This window comes from Ochlerotatus camptorhynchus, unplaced genomic scaffold, assembly GCF_037179485.1.
Source record: "Ochlerotatus camptorhynchus isolate MF236.1 unplaced genomic scaffold, CSIRO-AGI_Acam_v1.1 ptg000696l, whole genome shotgun sequence".
NCBI classification, from domain to species: Eukaryota; Metazoa; Arthropoda; class Insecta; order Diptera; family Culicidae; genus Ochlerotatus; species Ochlerotatus camptorhynchus.
Window position 1 is genome coordinate 97,454 of NW_027041172.1, and position 21,252 is coordinate 118,705.

General features: G+C 38.3%; 1 protein-coding gene across 2 annotated transcripts; it reads left to right on the forward strand.

The window, feature by feature from the left end:
* Positions 1-777: 777 nt before the first annotated feature.
* LOC135714701 (protein-L-histidine N-pros-methyltransferase) lies at positions 778-19,814 on the forward strand. 2 transcript variants are annotated; one of them, XM_065238091.1, is made up of 6 exons: positions 778-836; positions 9,522-9,613; positions 10,036-10,326; positions 12,179-12,330; positions 13,106-13,278; positions 19,496-19,814. In XM_065238091.1, the coding sequence occupies exons 2-6, from the start codon at positions 9,524-9,526 to the stop codon at positions 19,705-19,707; spliced, it is 918 nt and encodes a 305-aa protein (XP_065094163.1). In that variant the 5' UTR covers positions 778-836; positions 9,522-9,523; the 3' UTR covers positions 19,708-19,814. The 2 variants fall into 2 exon arrangements, with proteins under 2 accessions (XP_065094163.1, XP_065094164.1); XM_065238092.1 differs by having other exon boundaries at positions 790-803.
* Positions 19,815-21,252: the final 1,438 nt, after the last annotated feature.

Here is a 21,252-nt window from a genome sequence, read left to right on the forward strand (position 1 = left end):
CTAAATTCTACTAATTTTGAATGTTTAATTCCTTGATTTAATTCTCAAATTCAGTGTCAACATTTCAAAGGGGTGTAATTGCATTTGTAAACAGTTTGGACCGTACTTCCTCAATTTTTCCTGCTGTTCTTCACTGGAAATTCAGCAAATGGCGTGTGTCAACAAAGCAGGATGCAGCCTCGGATGCAGCAAAGTTTGAAGTTTATTAACCCATTAATGAGTATAAAAATACACAATTTTTGACTGGTACTACATTGTTTAAATGTGTATTTTTCACACATTTTAGGATCTACAAATTTACACATTTTTTGACAGCTGCGTATAAATATAAAAAAATGTGTATTTTTTACTCATTGATGTGTTTTCGCTGGTTACTCTCTTCGGTCCCAAGCTAATCGGTGCACCCCTCGAAACATAGGAAAATCCACGAACCCCTCATTTTATTTGCTAAACTTTCAGTGAAAGTCTCCTAAATAAAGATAAATCAATCAATCAACCAAACTTTCTTAGCGAATCAAAACAAACATAGTTTAGTACTAGAATTTCGACTAGAATTGAATACGTTAATCGATTTGCTTGGGACCAATAGGCTAGTCAAGTAGTGAGCCAATTTAAAATAGTTAGTTTTCACGCGTGGCTGTACGATCAATTTTGCGATACACTGTAGCTACCGAGGTAGCTACCCATTTAATGAGTTGACATCTAGGTTGACATGCAACTCTGTTTTTTTCAGAACTGGGTGATATTTTAACCATTATTATGGTTTTTTCAGTTACCGTGCATGTCACAGATAAACAACTCAAGTAAGCATTGCCAGCTTGTGATCTATTAACCAGGTTTGTGAAGTTCTTAAAGAATAAACATCGATATTTTGTTGTATATTTAATTTTAATGTTAGTAATAATGTCATATGTGATGTATGTCAGGTTCTCATTAAATAAATTTCGCAATTCAATGTCTATTTGATTGATAACAATAGATTATTCTATCCTCTAATCACAATGTCAGCCGAACAATACAAAAGGTCCAAAAGGGCAAGGATTACGTTGTACTATATAGTTTTTTCTTTGATTGAATTTAATTGATTTATGGATGCATTTTAAAGAGAATGACCATGTAAATGTAAATGTAAAAAGTTCAATAGCTTTCGTAAAGTTTATCGAGAATGAGAATGTATGTTAGTCTAGAGTGATTTTTCAAATCATCCTATCACAATGCAACCTCTCTTTTTTTTGTGTTGTCTTTCGACTGGCTAAGACCACAGTTGGTCCATCTCGTCCAACCTCTCTTCGTCAAGTTCCGCTCTGAAACATGAGTGATTTGCTGGTAACCAGCAAAGAACTGTCAAAGTAATCACCCCTATTCTGTATTTCGTTCGAAACTAAATTCTCATACAAAAATTTTTTTTTTTGTATAGGAATTTCGTTTCGAACGAAATACAGTATAGGGGTGAATATCATAACTGTCGATTGAGTATATCAGGTAGGTAGGTGTGGCATTTACACAATATCATGTCGACTTTAGCTTCACGCCACACGACATCGACATGATGTATTGACATGTTGCATGTTACCACATCAGTGGACGCCTGGCTTTTTGCTATGTTTAGACTAGGGAGCAGTCTTGTAAGCGGTCAACGTAGTCGACTCATTTTCTGTGATAATCGACTGCCTTTGCTTCCGACACTTGCTAAACCAAGCTATCAAATTACAGTACCAAACTAAAATGTCATATGACAGGCTCAATCCATGCTAGGTTTTAATCCCTGTTACAAGGCTATCTGGATGACATTTTCTTGTCGGTAATTATAAGGGTAAATTTGCCATTTGTGGACCCTTTCCTTTGGATAGATTTACCAATGGATAACACGTTTTCTAATCCATGTGCATCGGCTTTAATGAAAATGTTGGTCAAATGCTATTCAAAACAAGGAAAAAAATAATGTAAAGAACGCCAACAGCTGTCAAAGAAACATTGGACCCTTTGGGTATAAAATTTAAAGGCAGGACCATTTGTTTTAAATTACATTTTCTTGTTGATACTTATTAGGGTAAATATTACTCTTTCCTTTATTGAAGCACTTGTGGCTTAAATAGATTTTATAGACCGATTTACCTGTAAATTCCATTGGAAAACAGTCTTTAGTGGGAATGACACTAGTCGAAATACGTATCTGTCGTAGATACCAAAATTAATTAAGTGGAATTAAATGGAAGAAAGGTTATCTTGCTGTTTTATTTAAGCATAACCGACAACCCAATTTCATAATGATGGCTACCAAGCCATTGGGAATTTTTCCTTATTAGAGAGTTGTATAGATTTTTCTCCTTTGCTTTACTTAAATCTTTGGTTTTTTATTTAGGTAGGTTGCGATTCTACACATTGTAGTTTCATTTTTACACCTGTGATTTTGACATTCTTGTGACATCTCATGGGTAATTCTGCGTAATAAGGTGCACACATTATTGGGGTAAACTTATACGGTATTTGGTGTAAATTTAAACACAATTTCGCATACACCAGCAGTGTTGCATACAAGCTTGTAAACAATTTCGATGTTTATGCCGACTTAAGCTTAAAATTAAACGAAAAGAGATATTACGCGATGGTTAAAATTTCGATTTTTTCTGTGTGGGAATGACACTGATGAAGACTGCACAGTGTGTAGTCGAAATACGTATCTGTCGTGGATACCAAAATTAAATAAGTGGAAATGGCAGATAACCTTTTTTGCTGTTTTATTTAACAAAAATCATACAATAAGAACTTATGATAAAATTTTTGAACTTTGAGATGATTGCGATACCCACAGAGTTCTACCCACCACGTTTTCTTGGCGGGTTTTTAACCAATCGCTCTGATTTTCTCCATTCACACCACTCATATGCAAAAAATCAGACCGACTGGTTGAAAACCTGCCGTGAAAAGCGGTCGGTAGAACTTAGTGGGTAACGCGGTAACTAATACAGACCAAAAACTCATAATGGAACTTGATTTGCTCAATGAAAGTACAAAAATAGAACTTTAGTTCACTAAATTCTGAGGTCCTTTTGATCTTGGCATCGTACACACTTAGATTATTTTACAGAAATCAGTATTTTTTGACACCGTAATTCATGTAAATTTTTGCGATATATAGCGCACACGTAGACGACCTGAAAATAATAAAAAAAAAAAAAAATTGGCACGTTTATAAATCCCAGAAAATCTGTTTTTTCCTTATATTCTTAAAAAAAAATATGTTTTCTATCTCATCATGAAAAAAATTACTATCAAAAAAACCGAAAAGTCGATGTTTTGTGGTTTTTTGAGTCCAACTTTATGCCATGATGACTTACAAACATTTTTTACACGTGAATTATCTTTAGAAAAAAATGAGATTGTTTTAGATTTTTGATATGTTTTTCCAATATTTTTAGAAACATCGAAATTTTTTTCGAAGCGGTAAACTTCGCCTTAACGCTAGATTTGGCGTAATTCTATACGATATTTCATGTAAATTTAAGCAAAATATAGCATACATCAGCAATGTTGTATGCAAACTTGTAAAAAAATTCGTTATTTATGTGCTCAACATTAAACGACATCCCTAATAAAAATAACCATAGAAGAGAGCTAACGACGTGTTCGGGGTATCATCCAAACCATTTGTGGGATAGTTTACCCATCCGGGATACAGTTCGTTTATGGTATTTGTTTTTTTTTTTTTTTTTTTATATTAATTTATTTGTACAGGCTCAATCGAATAAACTTTACAGAGCCGAGTTATCATTTTCATTATACATGATTATTGTCTTAAATCTAGAGTTAAAGGAATTGAACCGATTACTCGCGGTCGTCTCGAGGTTAGTGGAGATTTACAATTTTTTGGGTGGGGAAAGGGAGAAGGAGGTATATGATTTATTATACAAATATTTAATTAATCCTAAAACATGAACTTATTTCTATTCATCTTGAAAACAAACATTAAAAAAAAACTACACGCACAATACACAAACTAAACACAAGGTTAATCAAACTTACAATCTAAGGTTAGTATTCTTAAAGTAAACATATATGAGTTTCATAAACTCCAGGTCACGTCTAGCCAAAATATCCCGAACTGGAACATTAGGTTGTCTACCTCGAGCCTGAAGGGAATCGCACAGCTCAGATCTGACTCCACGATGCTCAGCACAAGACCGAAGGATGTGATCGGCGTCTTGGTAACCTTGCCCACATTCACAGAGATTGCTGTCTCCCAGCCCAAATATCGCCTTCCATAGCGCCCACCTTAGCAAGTGAGTCAGCCATCTCATTGCCCGGAATCGAGCAATGAGATGGGACCCATGCAAAGGTGATGACAAAAGATCTTAAAGATAAAGCACTTAAAAGCTCTCGTATTTTCATGAGAAAATACGAGGAGTGCTTTACCGGCCTCATAGAGCGAATAGCCTCGACAGAACTGAGACTATCCGTAAAAATAAAATAATGATCTGGTGCAAGTGAGGCGATCGTTTCTAGCGTATAATATATTGCCGCCAGTTCAGCAACATATATGGAACAAGGAGCTTGAAGCATTCGAGAGGCGCTATGAAATTCGTTAAAAATACCAAAACCAGCGGACGACTCTATTAGTGATCCATCTGTGAAGAACGATCTTGCGGAATCAACTTGGCCAAACTTTGCAGCGTAAATTGACGGAACAATCATGGAACGATGATGTTCTGGGATTCCACGAATCTCCCGCGTCATAGATAAATCAAAACTAACTGAATTGCCGAAGTCGGAGAAGCATACACGATGGGGATTATGCTGTGAAGGGCTGACATCCTGAGTTATGTACACGTAGTACAATGACATAAAACGAGTTTGAGGGTTTAGCTCAAGAAGCTTCTCAAAGTTTTCGATTACCAGTGGGTTCATAACTTCACAACGGGTGAGGAGCCTGAGGGACAATTCCGAAAACCGATCCGATAGTGGCAACATGCCCGCCAACACTTCGAGACTCATCGTATGAGTCGAGTGCATGCATCCTAACGCGATACGAACACAACGATACTGGATACGTTCCAGTTTGATGATGTGAGTTTTAGCCGCCGACTGGAAGCAAAAACTACCGTACTCCAAAACCGCTAAAATCGTTGTCCGGTACAACGTTAGAAGATCTTGCGGATGAGCTCCCCACCACGTTCCGGTAATTGTTCGGAGAAAATTGATCCTTTGTTGGCATTTTCGTCTCAGATACTCAATGTGGGATCTCCAGGTGCATTTGGAATCGAACCAGACCCCAAGATATTTGAAAGACATGGACTGAGTGATCGGCTTACCCAAAAGTTGAAGCTTCGGTTGTGCTGGGCTATGCTTCCTAGAAAAAACGACCAACTCAGTTTTCTCCGAGGAGAATTCGATACCTAGCTCGATAGCCCAAGTAGACAAATTATCTAAGGTATCCTGTAAGGGTCCTTGCAGGTCGACCTCTTTGAGCCCTGTCATTGACACTACTCCGTCATCTGCAAGTTGTCTCAACGTGCAGTTGTCACTTAGACAATTGTCAATTTCTCTGACGTAGAAATTATACAAAAGGGGGCTTAAACATGAGCCCTGGGGGAGACCCATGTAACTAAATCGAGAAGCTGTAGAGTTTCCATGAGAAAAGCTCATATGTTTCTCTGACAGCAAATTGTACAAAAAGTTATTAATTAATGGGGAAAGGCCACAAGCGTGGAGTTTGTCTGAAAGGACTTCAACCGATACTGAATCAAAAGCCCCCTTAATATCCAAGAACACAGAAGCCATTTGCTCTTTTTTAGCAAAAGCCAACTGGATTTCTGTGGAAAGCAACGCGAGACAGTCGTTCGTTCCCTTACCCCTACGGAAACCTAATTGAGTATCTGAGAGTAGGTGGTTCGTCTCAACCCATTTGTCGAGGCGAAAAAGGATCATTTTCTCCAACAATTTTCGAATGCACGATAACATCGCGATGGGACGATACGAGTTATGATCTGACGCGGGTTTTCCAGGCTTTTTAATGGCTATAACTCTCACTCGCCTCCAATCATCTGGAACAATATTGAACTCCAGGAACTGACAAAACAAGTTCAACATGCGCCTCTTAGCGACGTCTGGGAGGTTCTTCAACAAGTCGAACTTGATCCTATCAGCCCCCGGAGCCGAATTGCGACACGAAAGGAGCGCGAGTGAGAGCTCCAGCATTGAAAAAGGCTGGCTGATCTCGTCTACCGAATTCGTCGTTTCGCGAGGAATCATCTGTGCCGGCACGGAATCAGGACATACTTTTCGCGCGAACTTGAGAATCCACCGATCCGAGTACTCCTCGCTCTCGTTGTTTGAAGACCGGTTACGCATCCTTCGCGCCGTGTTCCAAAGCGTATTCATCGACGTTTCGCGCGATAAACCGTCCACGAATTGCCGCCAGTATCCGCGTTTCTTGGCTTTGATGAGGCTCTTGAGTTCGTGTTCAAGAGTCGAGTACGCTTCGAAATACTCGGGTGTTCCGCGTTTCCGGAAAAGCTTAAACGCGTCGGACTTTTTACGATAAACCTCAGTGCATTGCTGGTCCCACCAAGGGGTAGGAGGTTTCCTACGAAAAGACGTTCCTGGAACCGGCCGAGTTTGAGCTCGAAGCGCGCTGTCCAAGATCAGATTGGAGAGGAAGTTATATTCCTCCAACGGTGGAAGCTCTTCTACCGACGACACGGCTTCATCTATCGCGGTCTTGAACGTTGTCCAATCGATATTACGGGTGAGGTCGTACGCGACGTTAACGGGTTCCGACGGATTGAACCCACTGGTAACTGAAACTTTGATCGGCAAGTGATCACTACCGTGGGGATCTTGGATCACATTCCACGTGCAATCCAACGATAATGAATTAGAGCAAAGTGTGAGGTCTAATCTACTTCCATTTGAGGATGGACCAGCCAGACGTGTTACTTCTCCATTGTTAAGAATTGTCATATTGAAGTTATCACAGAGGTCATATATCAAAGTAGAACGGTTGTCATCATACAGTTCCCCCCAGCCTGTACCGTGGGAATTAAAATCTCCCATAATCAACCGTGGAGTAGGAAGAACTGAACAGATATCTGAAAGTTGTTTTTGACTAATCGAAACTCGGGGAGGAATATACACAGAAGCAATACAAAGGCTCTTGCCTTTAACAAAAGCCTGACATGCGACAACTTCAATACCTGGAAATTGTGGAAGATTCACTCTATAGAAGGAATGGCACTTTTTGATCCCCAAAAGTACTCCTCCTCCACGCGAATCCTCACGATCCAGTCGAATAATGTTAAAATCATGAAAAGGAAGATCGATATCTGAAGAGAGCCAAGTTTCACACAGAGCAAATGCATCACAATCATTATTGTGAACCAAAAACTTAAACGATTCTATCTTAGGAATAAGACTTCGACAATTCCACTGTAGAACAGTGATCAAATCCCCGACCTCGTTTGGAAAATTATCCATCGAAGGAGATGATTGCTGCAAGGAGGGGCCACTTCAATGTCAACTGCTTCAAGAGGGTTTTCACAGTAGGAAGCATTGCCAGAACAATGCTTTTCAGAGGATCAGAAATATCGAGGTAATTGAGGATACTGTCCACAATGTTATCAAATGAGAACAACCCAGATGAAGAAGGGGCTTGTGTTCTGAAAATTGGGGCATCGGGGGTTTTGGATGTCCCCGGGAGAGGTGGAAAATCCTGGGTATAATCAGTTCTGCGGAATCCAGGAGGAGTAGAAGTCTCCTTTTTTCCACCACTCCTTGATTTGGGCAAGCTGATTTGGGGTTCTTGATCTGCAACTTTCCGCGAACGGATGCGTTTTCGTTTCCGGGCAGAACCTTCCGGAAAACTGAAAGAAACTCCCTCCTCAGCCAAGTCAGAGCCAGACTCGTCATCTGACAAAAGAGCGAAGGGATTTGTTTCGTTGGTCGATGGCTTGGCTGTCTTAAGCATTTCTGCAAAAGACCGCCTGGAACGTTCTTTAAGAGAGCGCTCTAGTTTTTCCCCGCGTTGTTTATACACCGGACACGACGAGAGACCATGAGGAGGAGATCCTTTGCAGTACACGCATTTTGGTGCCGTGACTGTGCAGGCGCCATCCTCGTGCTTCTCCCCGCATTTGGAACAGCGTGCCTTGCTGCCACAGTGAGAGGCCGTATGTCCCAACTGTTTGCAGTTTTGGCAGATCATGACCCGAGGAACAAACAAGCGCACAGGTAGCCGAAGTTTTCCCAACTCGATGTACTGAGGAAGGGCTGAACCAGAAAAGGTCACGCGAAACGAGTCTGTGGGGGTAAAACTCTTTTTACCCTCGCTGACAGATACTGAGCCCAGTTTTTGGACATCCAGTATCTTCACCGGGGGCCAACCGCCTGCTTCTCCAAGATCTCGGGGGTCAGACTCGCTTCGGTGACCACACCTTCGATCTCCACATCACGAGCTGGTATGTAAACTCTGTACTCAATCGTAAAGAGCTGGGAGGCAGCAATCTCGTTAGCCTGCTTCAGGTTAGAAACGACAACACGAAGTTTATTATGCCTAACCTTCGTGATTTCGGTCACGGCCGAGTATCGCTTCGTCAGATCAGTGGAAATTTGCATCAAGTTCAAAGGTTTGTTTTTGGGCTGAAAGTAGACAACCCATGGCCCAGTCGAGTCATCTGGATAGGCTCGCGATCGGGGGCTTTTCTGAGACGAACCATGAATGACAGGACGTTTTCGTCTTTTCTTGCCATCGAGTGGCAAACTGGTTTCATCTTCCGACAAAATGTCCATATCGTCTTCTGACGAGACGTCCATTTTGCCGTACTAGTGGGAGCGGTAAACGCTCTACCACTGAAACGATGCTTAAAACCACACAGACACAATAAACAGAAAAAAACTACAAACACAGAAACACAAAATTAAATTTAACTGATGGGCGAGAGAAAGAAACAGGAAAAAAAAACTTATCTGCTATACTACTACCACCGAGTGATTACACAGCAGCAGCGGAGCGACGCGCAGCGTGGGTGACCTTCGATGCGCGTGTGCGGGCGATCTTTGTAGTGGTGTGCTTGTATTAGGCTCGGCACTCAGCTGGACACACGATGATGGATGACCGGTATAAATGCGGAGGCAGATGCTGACACTCGATGACGATGATCTGTGTGCAGGTATGCGTGATCACGCACCGATGGCAAAATGGTTGGCGAATTGGCAATCGCAAAAACAATTTTCCTTCCGATGATGCCGAAAACACACTTTCTTCTCAGAAAAAAACTCACTTTCAGATAATTGTTTAGCCGGGTACTATGCCAGTAATCACTAAGCGAGAAAAAACTGATAATTTAAACCAACCGAATACCGAGAAAACTTCCGAAATACCGGAGCGCGAAACAAGTCGACTGTACTTCTTGCTAGGTCGCAGTGGGATGATGGTATTTGTTTATTAGGGGTTCTTTGTGTCATAAAGTCAAATAAAAATTTGTATCGGTCTAAGTTAAAATAACATTTTTTTTATCATATTTCAGATATGGATTATTCTCCAAGAGGATTCCTAGCACGTGCTGTGGTGGATAAAACCCGAAATGATATTTCACTTGATAACTGTGACATGTCAGCAGTAAGTTTCTAAACTTAATAAGAACTTATTAATGTGCAGCAAAATCTTACATTAACACCCCTTGCGTGGCGACATATGTGTGTAACATTTATTGTTTCGAAGATGTTTGAACCGATTTATGTTCAATTCTTCAATTCCTGAAAAGTGAAATTTGGTGTTCTTTTGCTACGCACTGCACACGAAAAATTTCAGTGTCAACCCTAGGAAGGTTAATCTAGGTTTTTGGGGTTTTCAATTATCTTGTATTACTATTTGTCATTACGCTACTAAAACCATGAAAATTTATTTCAAATTTGATTAGGCCCTAGGACCAGAAACTGAAGAACTAGGGCCAAAACTGGCACTAATCCAATAATGTAAAATTATAAATCTTTTATATGTTAGTGAAGCTAAGTTATGTTTCTTTTTTATATGTATTTTAGTGGTACACATTATCAAAACTTCCGGGAAAATATGAGAAGAGATTTGTTAACATGCAGAGTCCAGATGAAATCACGCTCAAGTGGTTAGAGCAATCTAAAGAAGTTTCCGGTAAACTGTGGTTACAATTATGGCACCTTATAGCTAAGGCTTTCCTTAGTGTATTTCTTACCCAAACTGATGTCAATGGAATTTTAAAACGTGGATCGATGTTTATCCTATCAGAGCCGCAGTTCAAACACTTGCTGATAAAAAGTGGAATTAATAATACCCTTGATCAAGAACCAAGAACCGTAAGTATAATTATTGTAAGTATTGGATTAATTTTGATGCTTAAGAAAGCATTAGATGACATACTTAAATGATGTTCCATATTGTTGACTTTACACGATATTTATTTTTTATTTTTGTATTTTTGGTACATAAGTCAGGGATTCAGACGGAAGATTTTGGATTAATTGTAATTTATCTTGGTATTTTTTTTAGTGGTTGGCACAGTCTATACACTGAACAATTACAATTAGAATTAGAAATTTTCTTGAAGCTCGCTTAAGAACTTCGTTAAAAGTTTTTTTTTTGCACTGTCGGACAAAGGGGCGACCCCGGCATAGTGGTGAACATCCATCTCTCACGCCAAAGTTACGAGTACAAATCTCACCCCGGACCATTCATGGCTTGAAGACCCAAGAGTGTTAAAGTGACTATGATAAAAAATAAATAAAATAAAACTATCTAACAGGTTTGGCCCAAAAGGGTCTCAGAATTTTATGAAATTTTGCCCACAGGTATGAACAATATAAAAAAAATCAAGTTTGTTAACTTTTCAGGAAAATTTTAGATGAAGATTTCGGTTTTCCCGGACATCGCGTACTTTGAAAAATCATAACTCATGAAACAAGCACCGATAATTCGATTTTCAGTGTAGCGTAAATAATATATGCCGCCTCATAATGCAAACCCGGTAAGAGGCACCACTCTAAAAATTTCACCAGTGAAAAATAATAAGTTTTCAAGCATAATAAAACAGAGAAGTTTTCATTACCCTGACAATGGATTTTCCGGATTTTCCTTGAGATTTTCATACATTACATTTACATACATTTTGATCCCCACGTGAATCCTCCAATCCAATCGAATAATGTTAAAATCATAAAAAGGAAGATCGATATCTGAAGAGAGCCAAGTTTCACAAAGAACAAATGCATTACAATCATTATTCTGAACTAAAAACTTAAATTAGTCTTATTTAGGAATAAGACTTCGACAATTCCACTGTAGAACAGAGATCAAATCCCCGACCTCGGTTGAAAAATTATCCATAGAAGGAAATGATTACTGCAAGGAGAGGCCACTTCAATGTCAATTGCTTCAAGAGTTAATTATTTAATTGGGAACTATGTCAGAAAACACTAATAGCGAATAGCGGAGCGAGAACCAAGTCGACCGTACTTCTTGCTAGGACGCAGTGGAGTCCTTTTTTTCAAGCATATGAAACTGTACCTGTGGCTTGAAAATCGACATTTTCATTGCAACCGGGACCAGGAACTTTACTTGAACGATTGTCTGGAAAAACGTGTGCTGCCTTTCCTGAAGCAAAACGATTGTTCCGTGCTGTTTTGCCCGGATTTGGCATCCTGTCATTGCGGAAAAAGGCTGTGGAAAGTGCCACCAACAACGTGTAGGTGGTGCCCAAGGACAAGAACCCTCTCAGCACGCCAGAGCTCCGCCCAATCGAAACAATATTGGGCCATCGTCAAGCGGAACCTGAAGAAGACCCAAAGAATTGTTGGAAGCGAGAAGCAGTTTAATACAAACTGGTGTTCTGCGGCGAACAAAGCGGATGAAAGGCCTGGCAATTTGGATTAGGTCAACCCGAAGCTTAGCTCAATATTTTTCTGTATTTTATTAAATTGATTAATATTTTATAAAAAAAATCGAATTATTCAATTAGTAAATTAAATAATTTAATTTTTTTAATAAAACAATAATCAATTTACACGCATTCTTGTTAGACCTAATTCTGATCTTAACACCCTATATTACATGCTATAGTCAGCTCGTGGTATTAGTTCTTTTGTAATTATCAGAAAAGTTAATCGTGCTGCTAATGCTAAGGGATTAATTTTTATTTTATATCCCCAACAGATAAAAGTATTGGATATTGGAGCTGGAGATGGAGAAGTTACTTTACGCCTTGTAAGTGGGATTGCTTCAACTTTCCCATCATCTACCATGAAGTTATATGCAACTGAGTCAAGTTGGATAATGCGGTCAAGGCTCGCAGAAAAGCAGATAACGTAAGTTTTTTTTTAACTGTTACCTTGAAACGGGCGAAAGTTGATCATTGTGGTGAAATTGATGATGACAATGACATTTTTCCTTCTCATTTTGTTTTTGCTATTATGGGTAAACATCTACAGTACAATTCTTTCGAAATGCTCCTCTGACGAGCAATGCATTCTGCTACGCTATAAAATAGTTATTTTGGAAGTGGATATCTGTTTCCATATTATATTTCATCGTGGCATTAGTTTTGGTGCTATGTTTGAAGAAATGGTCTATTTGATTAGCATTGGATTCAGAATTTTGCATAATAAATTGACACATTTACATTTTCTCAAATTAGCAAAATTAACAAACATCTAAAACGCATCTATGCTCAAGCTTGTGATTCAAATGTTTATCAATAGTATCATCGAAGTTTCTGTTTGCCTTAAGTTCCATGCACTTTTGATTCAGTTGGGATTCAGAAACAGTTAGTGCATAGACTATTTAACAGTTAGAGGAACTAAAAATGAACGACGGCTGTAGAATGTACAATTATTGGCTTTTTGAGCGCTAATTTTTTTTTTGTAAATGTAAACGATTGAGGGGGTAGAAGATACTTTGATTGAAAGCCTACCTGCTAGGTTGATCGAAATTTCGACGAATCAGCAATGAAAAACGCCAAGTGCATATTTTACTTACTATGTTCATTTTACTTATTCAAATTTTCGGGATAGCATGCGTGTGGACCTTCATTAGATTCATAATTTATTTTTAACTAAGAGTGTATTGTCGTTATATTTTAAGGGTCCTGGAAGAGATAAACCAACTGAATGACGTAGAGTTCATATCTTGCCTCAACGTACTTGATCGCTGTATTGATCCACATCAGCTACTATATGACATGTACAATGCTCTTGCACCAAACGGAAGAATACTATTGGCGTTAGTATTGCCTTACAGTCACTATGTGGAGAAAAGTAAGTATGAAAAATTCTTTCAATGCAATGTACAAAAATAATAATAATCATACTCAGCAAATCCACGCCGTTCAAACTTTACCCTCTCCGAATTCCATGAAACTTTGCATCATTTTTCGCTAGTGGCAATACACCAAGTCTGTGCTGAAATTCGGCCATTTTGACTCGCGCCTAAATTAAAAAAAAGGCTTATTCAATTTTTTCAAAGAATCCTAGCACGAAAATTGCTCATCTAACCAAAATGAAGTCTGAGACAAAGTTGAACCAGAAAAAAATCATTAAAGTTGATGTTTTACGATTTTTGTCAAATTTAAAGTTTCCATTGAGTGCAATATCAGAAAAGTTTGCATTTTTGATAATCTTTCAAATTACATAAACAAAACATAAATCTAAAAATGCACTTTTTTGCAATCTGTGTCAGTTTTTTGTCCAAAATTTATGTTCTGAAACTCAATCCAGTTTCCTTCAACTTTGTCTTAGCCGTTATTCCGATAAGAATGAAACGTTTTTGTGCTAGAACCTATTGAAAAACATCGAAAACGCCATTTAAAAAAATTTGGCGTGAGTCAAATGGCTGATTTCCAGCATAAATTTGATATGTTGCCCATAGCGAAACATTATGCATAGTTTCATGGAACTTTCTGAGAGGTAAAATCTGAAATTTGTTTATTTATTCACTACTTGACGTGGATTTGCTTTACTAAGCTAATATTGTGTCATATACGCTCTAGGATGAACTATTTATCAACATGATTGCTAAATTGCTTCTTTTTGCTGCTATTTATTTTCTCAAACCAGACAATACATGTCGTATGATGAAAAAATAGCAGCTATTGGAATTTCAACATTATGACGTCCGGCCTAGTGGCATTCGGTCTAATGATACTTCACCGGTTTTGACTACCCCAAATGTAATACAAACCATAATGATTTGTAATCATGATAGCTTTTGGAAGTCCAGGATCATAACAAAATTGGAAAATTCAGGATATTGAACGTTCTTATTGATTTGGGATATTGAATTTTTTTACATGTTGGAAATGTTTTTTTTTAATTGCTCTAAGCTCGAGATGCTGCTATGTATGAAATATTTTTATTTTTTTAAAGCCCGTGACACACACACACCCCTCACCATCCCACTCCAATGGGGAATTTGGTAAAGAGAGATGATAAAACCGATTTGTACCTTCCTAAAAGTTGTCCTAGCTCACTGTCTACTCTCTATATGCAGTTGTAGGGTTTTGTAGGGTTTTCGATCTAATTTCCGTCCTACTAAGCACATCCCGCCAGTGCTGTAAATTCTCAAAATCATTTGAACATTTTTGATGAAAATGAGAAAAGTAGCTATTCGCTATCAAAGGGGACCTCCTCCGAATGGGTGATATCAGTTGCTTAGTCATTTGACGAAGGCATGGATCATTCTCATTTGAGAAACGCTATATTTCTGGATTTCTTCCATACTCCACTGTCGTATATCAAATGATACTGAGTGACTCAATTGACAGTGACAATGAGCTTCGAATGAGAAAGGGGCTCTTCAAATTATGGTCATGTGAGAATTCGTTTACACAGAATTGATTGAATGGTTGTAGTGGTTCATCTTCAATCGAATGATATGAAAATTTACAGCACTGCATCCCGCACTTTATCTCTCTTTTCTGAACGAGTATAAACAAAAAATGGAATATTTCTGTCAAAGATGACTACTAAATTTATTCACCTTTCCATACGTACCGTTGGATTTGATAAAGAGCCACAAATTGTTGAGATATTGTACAAAATTTAATACTGCTTCTTGATTCTAAATTCGTTCTACGAGTTTCAATTCCGTCCTAACGCATTGAAACGCCATTAGATTTTCTTCGTCCTACGGATAAACGTAGAAAAGAGAGATTCGCTAGGGGCGCTTTTTTGTTTTGAGAACAATGAGCGTAAATATTCATACAATGCGCTCTAATAGGATTTATGTTGTAGCTAATGAACTAACGCATCGGAAAAAAACCTATTATGGATTTGTGCACGGTGAAATCATTGATATTATTGATCTTTTCTGATCGATAGAACGGAAATGGGCGATTACGACGAAGTAGCGCTCTACCCTATACTTTCATCTCCTCACTCCATCGTATAAAAATTACCACTTCAGCCTGTTATTTCTCGATGAACATTTCAAATTGTCCTATCTGCCTTGGTCGATTCTCTTCATGGACTTTCTCTTTTCATAATCACTGTTATGCAAACAGATTTCGCGCTAATTCTACCACATATTTTGATAAAGGAGGTTCTTATCTAGCGTCCAAAATGTCAAATAAAACACGGAAAGGTTTTGCGAAAGAGAAAGTCGATGAAGAGAATCTATCAATGCAGATAGGACCTTTTGAAATGTTTATCTAGATTTGAAATTAGCATCTTCAACTATGTAAATCGTTGACTTCACGCAGAAGTAATACTAAACATATAGACAAAGTTCTTTTAGATGCTTATTGTAGACGTTGACCGTCGCTCAGCTCCGCTGGAAACGTGGACAGGACAGAAAATCTGAGTAGCTACGCAGTAATTGAGCGTTTTTCAAAGGTTTATGGAGCATTTAATCGTTTTAATGGTAGAAAAATCATTTTATCGTACCCTGACCGTGTTTTTTAGTGGGTGGTGCGTAGCGGCTGCAGCTTTTAAGAGCAACATGTAATTACCCTTTTACCTCTTCAAAATACTCAATAGGAACTACTTCGTCATACTCCACTTCGCTTCGACTCACACCTCTTAAATCTGTAATTCAACATTCCCGTAGTTTTTATTTAACACTAGGTGAGTGTGCCCGGCCTTGCTTGGGATTCAATATTAGCTTGATTTTATGCACCGATTAAAAAAAAGCATGCTATATTGTACGTAGCTCCCCTCGTATCTAAGGGGCTACCCCCTATGCCCATTTCCTTATACGTCCACATGCCAAATTTGGTTCCATTTGCTTGATTAGCTCTCGAGTTATGCAGAAATTTATGTTTCATTTGTATGGGAGTCCCCCATGGGTCTCGAACCATCAAAAAAACCTTTCCCGACCCCAAAAACCCCTCGCTCCAAACGACATACAGCTCGACAGCCTCATCCGTGTTGAATACCCAGCTCAGAATTACTCAACCATCACTACAAAACGTTCCTTTTCAGGGCCACCAAAAATTTGTTAAAGAGTATTATTTGGACATTGGTCAAGGTCATCAGTTCCCGCAAGCAGCTAGCTATCAAGGCGCAACCTGTCTATAGAAGGTGTGGAATTGTAGGCCTGAATATATTGGTGCAATTAGTTTTTCCTCGGCTTTCATTCCACACGATTCGTTTCTCTCGTTTAATCAATCACCCTTGTAGTGACGTCGAAAAGATAGTTTCAATCGGCGCTTATATATGAAATTTAATGTGGATTATAGAATTTTTTGTATGTTTATTATGTAAAATTTATTAATGGTTTGCCACTAAATGTTGAGATAATTTTTGATTATTGAATTATCACACTGTATACCATGAAAAAGCAGCCTGTTTGTGAGTTTTTGCCTGTTTTCAAGTAAGGAGTTATCATAAAAAACAAATCACCAGCTGGTATTTCTCGGCGACTTTACAAATAAATAAAATCAAACAAAATCATCATGCAGAACTAGCTAGGATTGGTTTTACTTCATATTTCACAAAATTGCTTTCGAGTGTTAAGACATCGTCTCCCGCAAAGTTTACATTTTTCCCTCTACCAACACATACATCAGGGCTAGATTCGTATCTATAGAATCCACGCAATTTCAAAAAACCAAAATGTACAGCATTACGAAAAGAGGTCAGGTTTCGACCAATAGCAGATAGATTTTAATTCTAAACAAGCCAAACGATTGGAAATTTATCTACCCATCTGCTAAAATGAACACTTAGTTAATTTTCAATAGGTCACTATTGAAAAATACCAAATGTCCAACTGTTGCAATGGTGATCAAAATTATCACCGAATGTCTGAAAACAGCGCATTCCCTAACACAGACTTAAAAATCGAATTCGATGCGGTCCCACTGAACGGTGCTCATTCAATCACCGTAAGTGGTGGTGTCCACTCCAGCAGCAGCAGTAGTAGCAGCAGCAGGAGCAGCAGCAGGAGTGCTTTCAACAACAACAACAACGAAAGGCTGCCTGCAAGCAGCGAGCTGCAGAGCTCATATGAGCAACCATAGAGAAGGAGGAAGAAGTCCCACCGCTAGGCTAGGATCGGAATCAGTAGCTCGTCGTGCTCAGCTCAGCATTACTCAACCATCACTACAAAATGGTCCTTTTCAGGACCACCATAAATTAATTAAGAGTATTATTTGGACATTTGTCAAGGTCATCAGTTCCCGCAAGCAGCTAGCTATCAAGGCTCAACCTGGTCTCTATATAAGGTGTGGAATTGTAGGCCCGAATGTATTGGTGAGATTAATCATTGTCCAATCATTTTCCAGAACACGCTGGTAGGAAGATAGAATTTGAGAGAAGTGGGAATAATTCGCTTTGGGTGTATATTCAGTCCCCAGAAAGCCAATAAAATCAAATTTGTGAGAAAATTAGCTCTCACGAGTTCAATCTCTCGAAGTCCCTCCTTTTTTACATATTCTGCACAAACGATACTTTCCGCCCCGCCCCATTCATATAATTCGGAAGGAAATCCTGTGAGGGGTGAATTGAATACACTTTAATACCAAAATACACAAAACTTAAAAATAACAAAAAATTCAAAATACACCTTTTAAAGTCGGGTAGATGAATCGAAAATACTCAAGTTGAGAGTCCCTTGGATTCTCTTCATCAACTTTCTCTTTGAAATAAATACTACAAATTTGATACGCTTACAAATAAAAACGGAAAGAGTTAAGATAATTGATGATTGATCAATTAAAAGAACTAAATGTTCACATTTGTTCCGTCCACTAGCGGTCCTACGTCAAGCTTCCGTTCGTGCCCCTAGGCACAGACCCTTCTACTTTTTTCTTACCGTGTAGTGCCAATCACCGACGGACATCGACTGCCATCCATTGACGGCAATCGAATGTGCAGGAAGGCAGCTTCCACACCTGCGTAGGATATCGCACCCATTTATCAACACACATGGGCCGGGACCATCGGCTTTACTTTCCTTCCGAAGGAAGACGTTCAGTAGTTTCCGAGTCTACAAGGGTCCAACAGACAAACAGACAGACAGAAATTCATTTTTATATGTACCGTAAAACGGGGTATCTTTGATAATGCGGGTAACTTTGATAGTAGAATCACAGACAAACAGACATAACACATTTCTCAATGTAAAACATCGTCGCTAAAACATTACCGCCATCTGTTAAGTACATTGTTGTGCGTTGTACGCTGAACAGAAGGCGGTAGTGTGTAAACGTCAAATGCAAGGAAATTGACTATGCGCGCCACAGGTGGTGGTACTACCAACTACGATACTTTTAAATTGACTGTTAAATTCTTGTCCGATGAACAACTTGCGATTGAGTCTATTTGTCTGTGGTAGATTATAATGATTTAATTTACTCTCTGCCTATTTTCCGAACTAGAAACATTGGTTCCATATTGTAGCTTAGGACATTTCCCTTGATATCGCATATAATTTTTATATAGCCTGTGTAACGTGTTTGCCAAACATATTGAAAAACAATTTTCTTGCTTTTTGCCTGTTTGAAAAGGCACTCAAACCATCACTTATGAAATGTATGTCTGATACAGCCATCACAAATTCAATGTTGTCTTATTATTGCTTATGATGTTTCTGATTATATACTCATTAAAAGTTTCATATTTCTTGAAAAAAATTGTTTGAGATTCACACATGTTTTTCTACATTCATCGAGCATTAGCAAAGTAACTCCAAATCAAAATCGATGTTCGGTTAAAAAAAAAATGATAAACATTAATTGATGTAAAAAATATTTAGAATATACTTTAAAAAAACTATCATTGTTACCCCGTTTTACGGTATATCTAGTAACTTAACTCGAAGCAAAGGCTTTGATAAATAAATGCTGACTTATCTTTAATGATTTTTGAAACGGAAATGAATTAGCGCACCAATGTAAGTTGCAGCTTAATGGAGCTATCTAAATTTAACTGAACTGTACTGCTAATCTTCCATTTCAAATTACTGAAATTATCAATGAATTCTAAGTGCGCTGTTTATAGTAGAGTGTAATTATGTTTTATTTTATTTCCACAGATTCTAGTCACATGCCACTACGGCCTCTTATGGAACATTGGCCTAGCCAATCCTGTTTACCCATGGAAAAGGAGATTGAAAAATTCTTCGAGCAACTTGAAAACATCGGATTTAAAATCTTATCTTGGACCAAAGCTCCGTATTTATGTGAAGGGGATCTTAAACAATATGTTTACTGGTTAAATGACATACTGGTTGTATGCTCAAAATAATAGATAGATAACATTAGCGATAGCGAATCTACGTATGCATTCAATACTTTTTTTTTGAAAATTCCGTATATATGGATGTTAATAATCCTTTGTGGTTGTAAAAAATACATGATTACCGCATTCTTCAATGCAAGTTTGTTTGATAAAATCATTTCCGAAATTTTACATATTAGGGAGATTTAGATTTTTCAGTGCTGGACTAACGATAATGTATGTATATAGCTCCCTTCATAGTTGCACTTACAGTAATTAACAAAAACTACATAAATTTATCATATCGATCTCGATTCTCTGAATGACTTATCAAATCACAACGGCAGTGTTCGCAACATCATTCTCAAATCTTTTTCATTAAGCCAGCATGAAAAAGGCCACCCACATTAGATCCGTTTGTGTTTCGTTGATGTTAATTTGACAGTTAGATAATAGATTTAGCTGTCACTTTGCCACAACGCGTCAATTTCGGATCTAATGAGCATGGAGATAAAAAAACTACCCCTAATTAAGTAAATACTACGTACTTATTCCTTAATTCCTGGGTTCAGCCCAATAATCCAAATTAGAGTGAATCGCATATAGTAGTTTCCATTTAAGACCAGCAAAAAAATACTAACTCTTAAGTATATTCTACCCAAAATTAAGCTTTTTTTCCTCTGTTCGGGACATAAAGCCACTGCGACCAGTAATTTGATCTATTGTAGTATATCCCGTGTCCTTAGTTTAGTGCATGTTGTATTACCATAGAGGTAACTCTAAGACCACTGGGTCCCGAAGAAAATCATTATTATTGTTGGCTCACTCAGTACCAGAACAACGGTCCCAAGCAGTCCCAAGCTATTTCACTCACCCCTGCATGTTCTGCATGAATCCACACACCCCTGATGTTATCTGTCAAACTTTCATATCGAATCAAAACAAACATAGTGTAGTAATAGAATTTCAACTAGAATAGGGTACGTTAATCGTTTGCTTGGGACCAATAGGCTACTAAAGTGGTGAGCCAATTTAAAATCGTTAGTTTCGTATTGATTGTTGGTATTACTCCATCACTATTGAGGAATGGTGAAGTATTCGGTTTTGATAAAGTTGTCATTCTTGCCTTCATAGCAAGGAATCGATTCTAATTGAAGGTCCCCCTATTTATACCCAAAGGTCCCCTTTGTCAGACAAAATTGGATTCCTTAACAACAAAATTTAGCAATGAGCATGCATCAGAACCCTAGTCTTAACCACTTCATACTAGGGAACAACGAATAGATGAAGACTAACCAACTCATTTTGAAGTAGGACTACGTCTTTAATTTCTATACTGGGGGTCACATTAAAAAATCAAAATTCAGACATGTAGCGAAAAATCCCAAACACGGACGCAACAATAGAGCGCAGATCGAACACACGACACATTGCGCATGCTCACATGAGCGTACAAATGAAAGGAAGCGAGCCAATGAAAGGAAGGGAGGAGAAAAGCAGCGATAATAAAAACGCTTGCCATATCGTTTTTTTCGTCAGGATTATTCTCTGCTTGATCGTCAAGCAGTTCAG

Excerpts from the sequence above, each read along its gene's own strand:
- LOC135714701 (XM_065238091.1), top strand. The coding sequence starts at position 9,524 with ATGGATTATTCTCCAAGAGGATTCCTAGCACGTGCTGTGGTGGATAAA. Across the intron at positions 9,614-10,035 it reads ATAACTGTGACATGTCAGCA|TGGTACACATTATCAAAACT; the intron begins GTAAGTTTCTAA and ends TATGTATTTTAG. Across the intron at positions 10,327-12,178 it reads TTGATCAAGAACCAAGAACC|ATAAAAGTATTGGATATTGG; the intron begins GTAAGTATAATT and ends TATCCCCAACAG.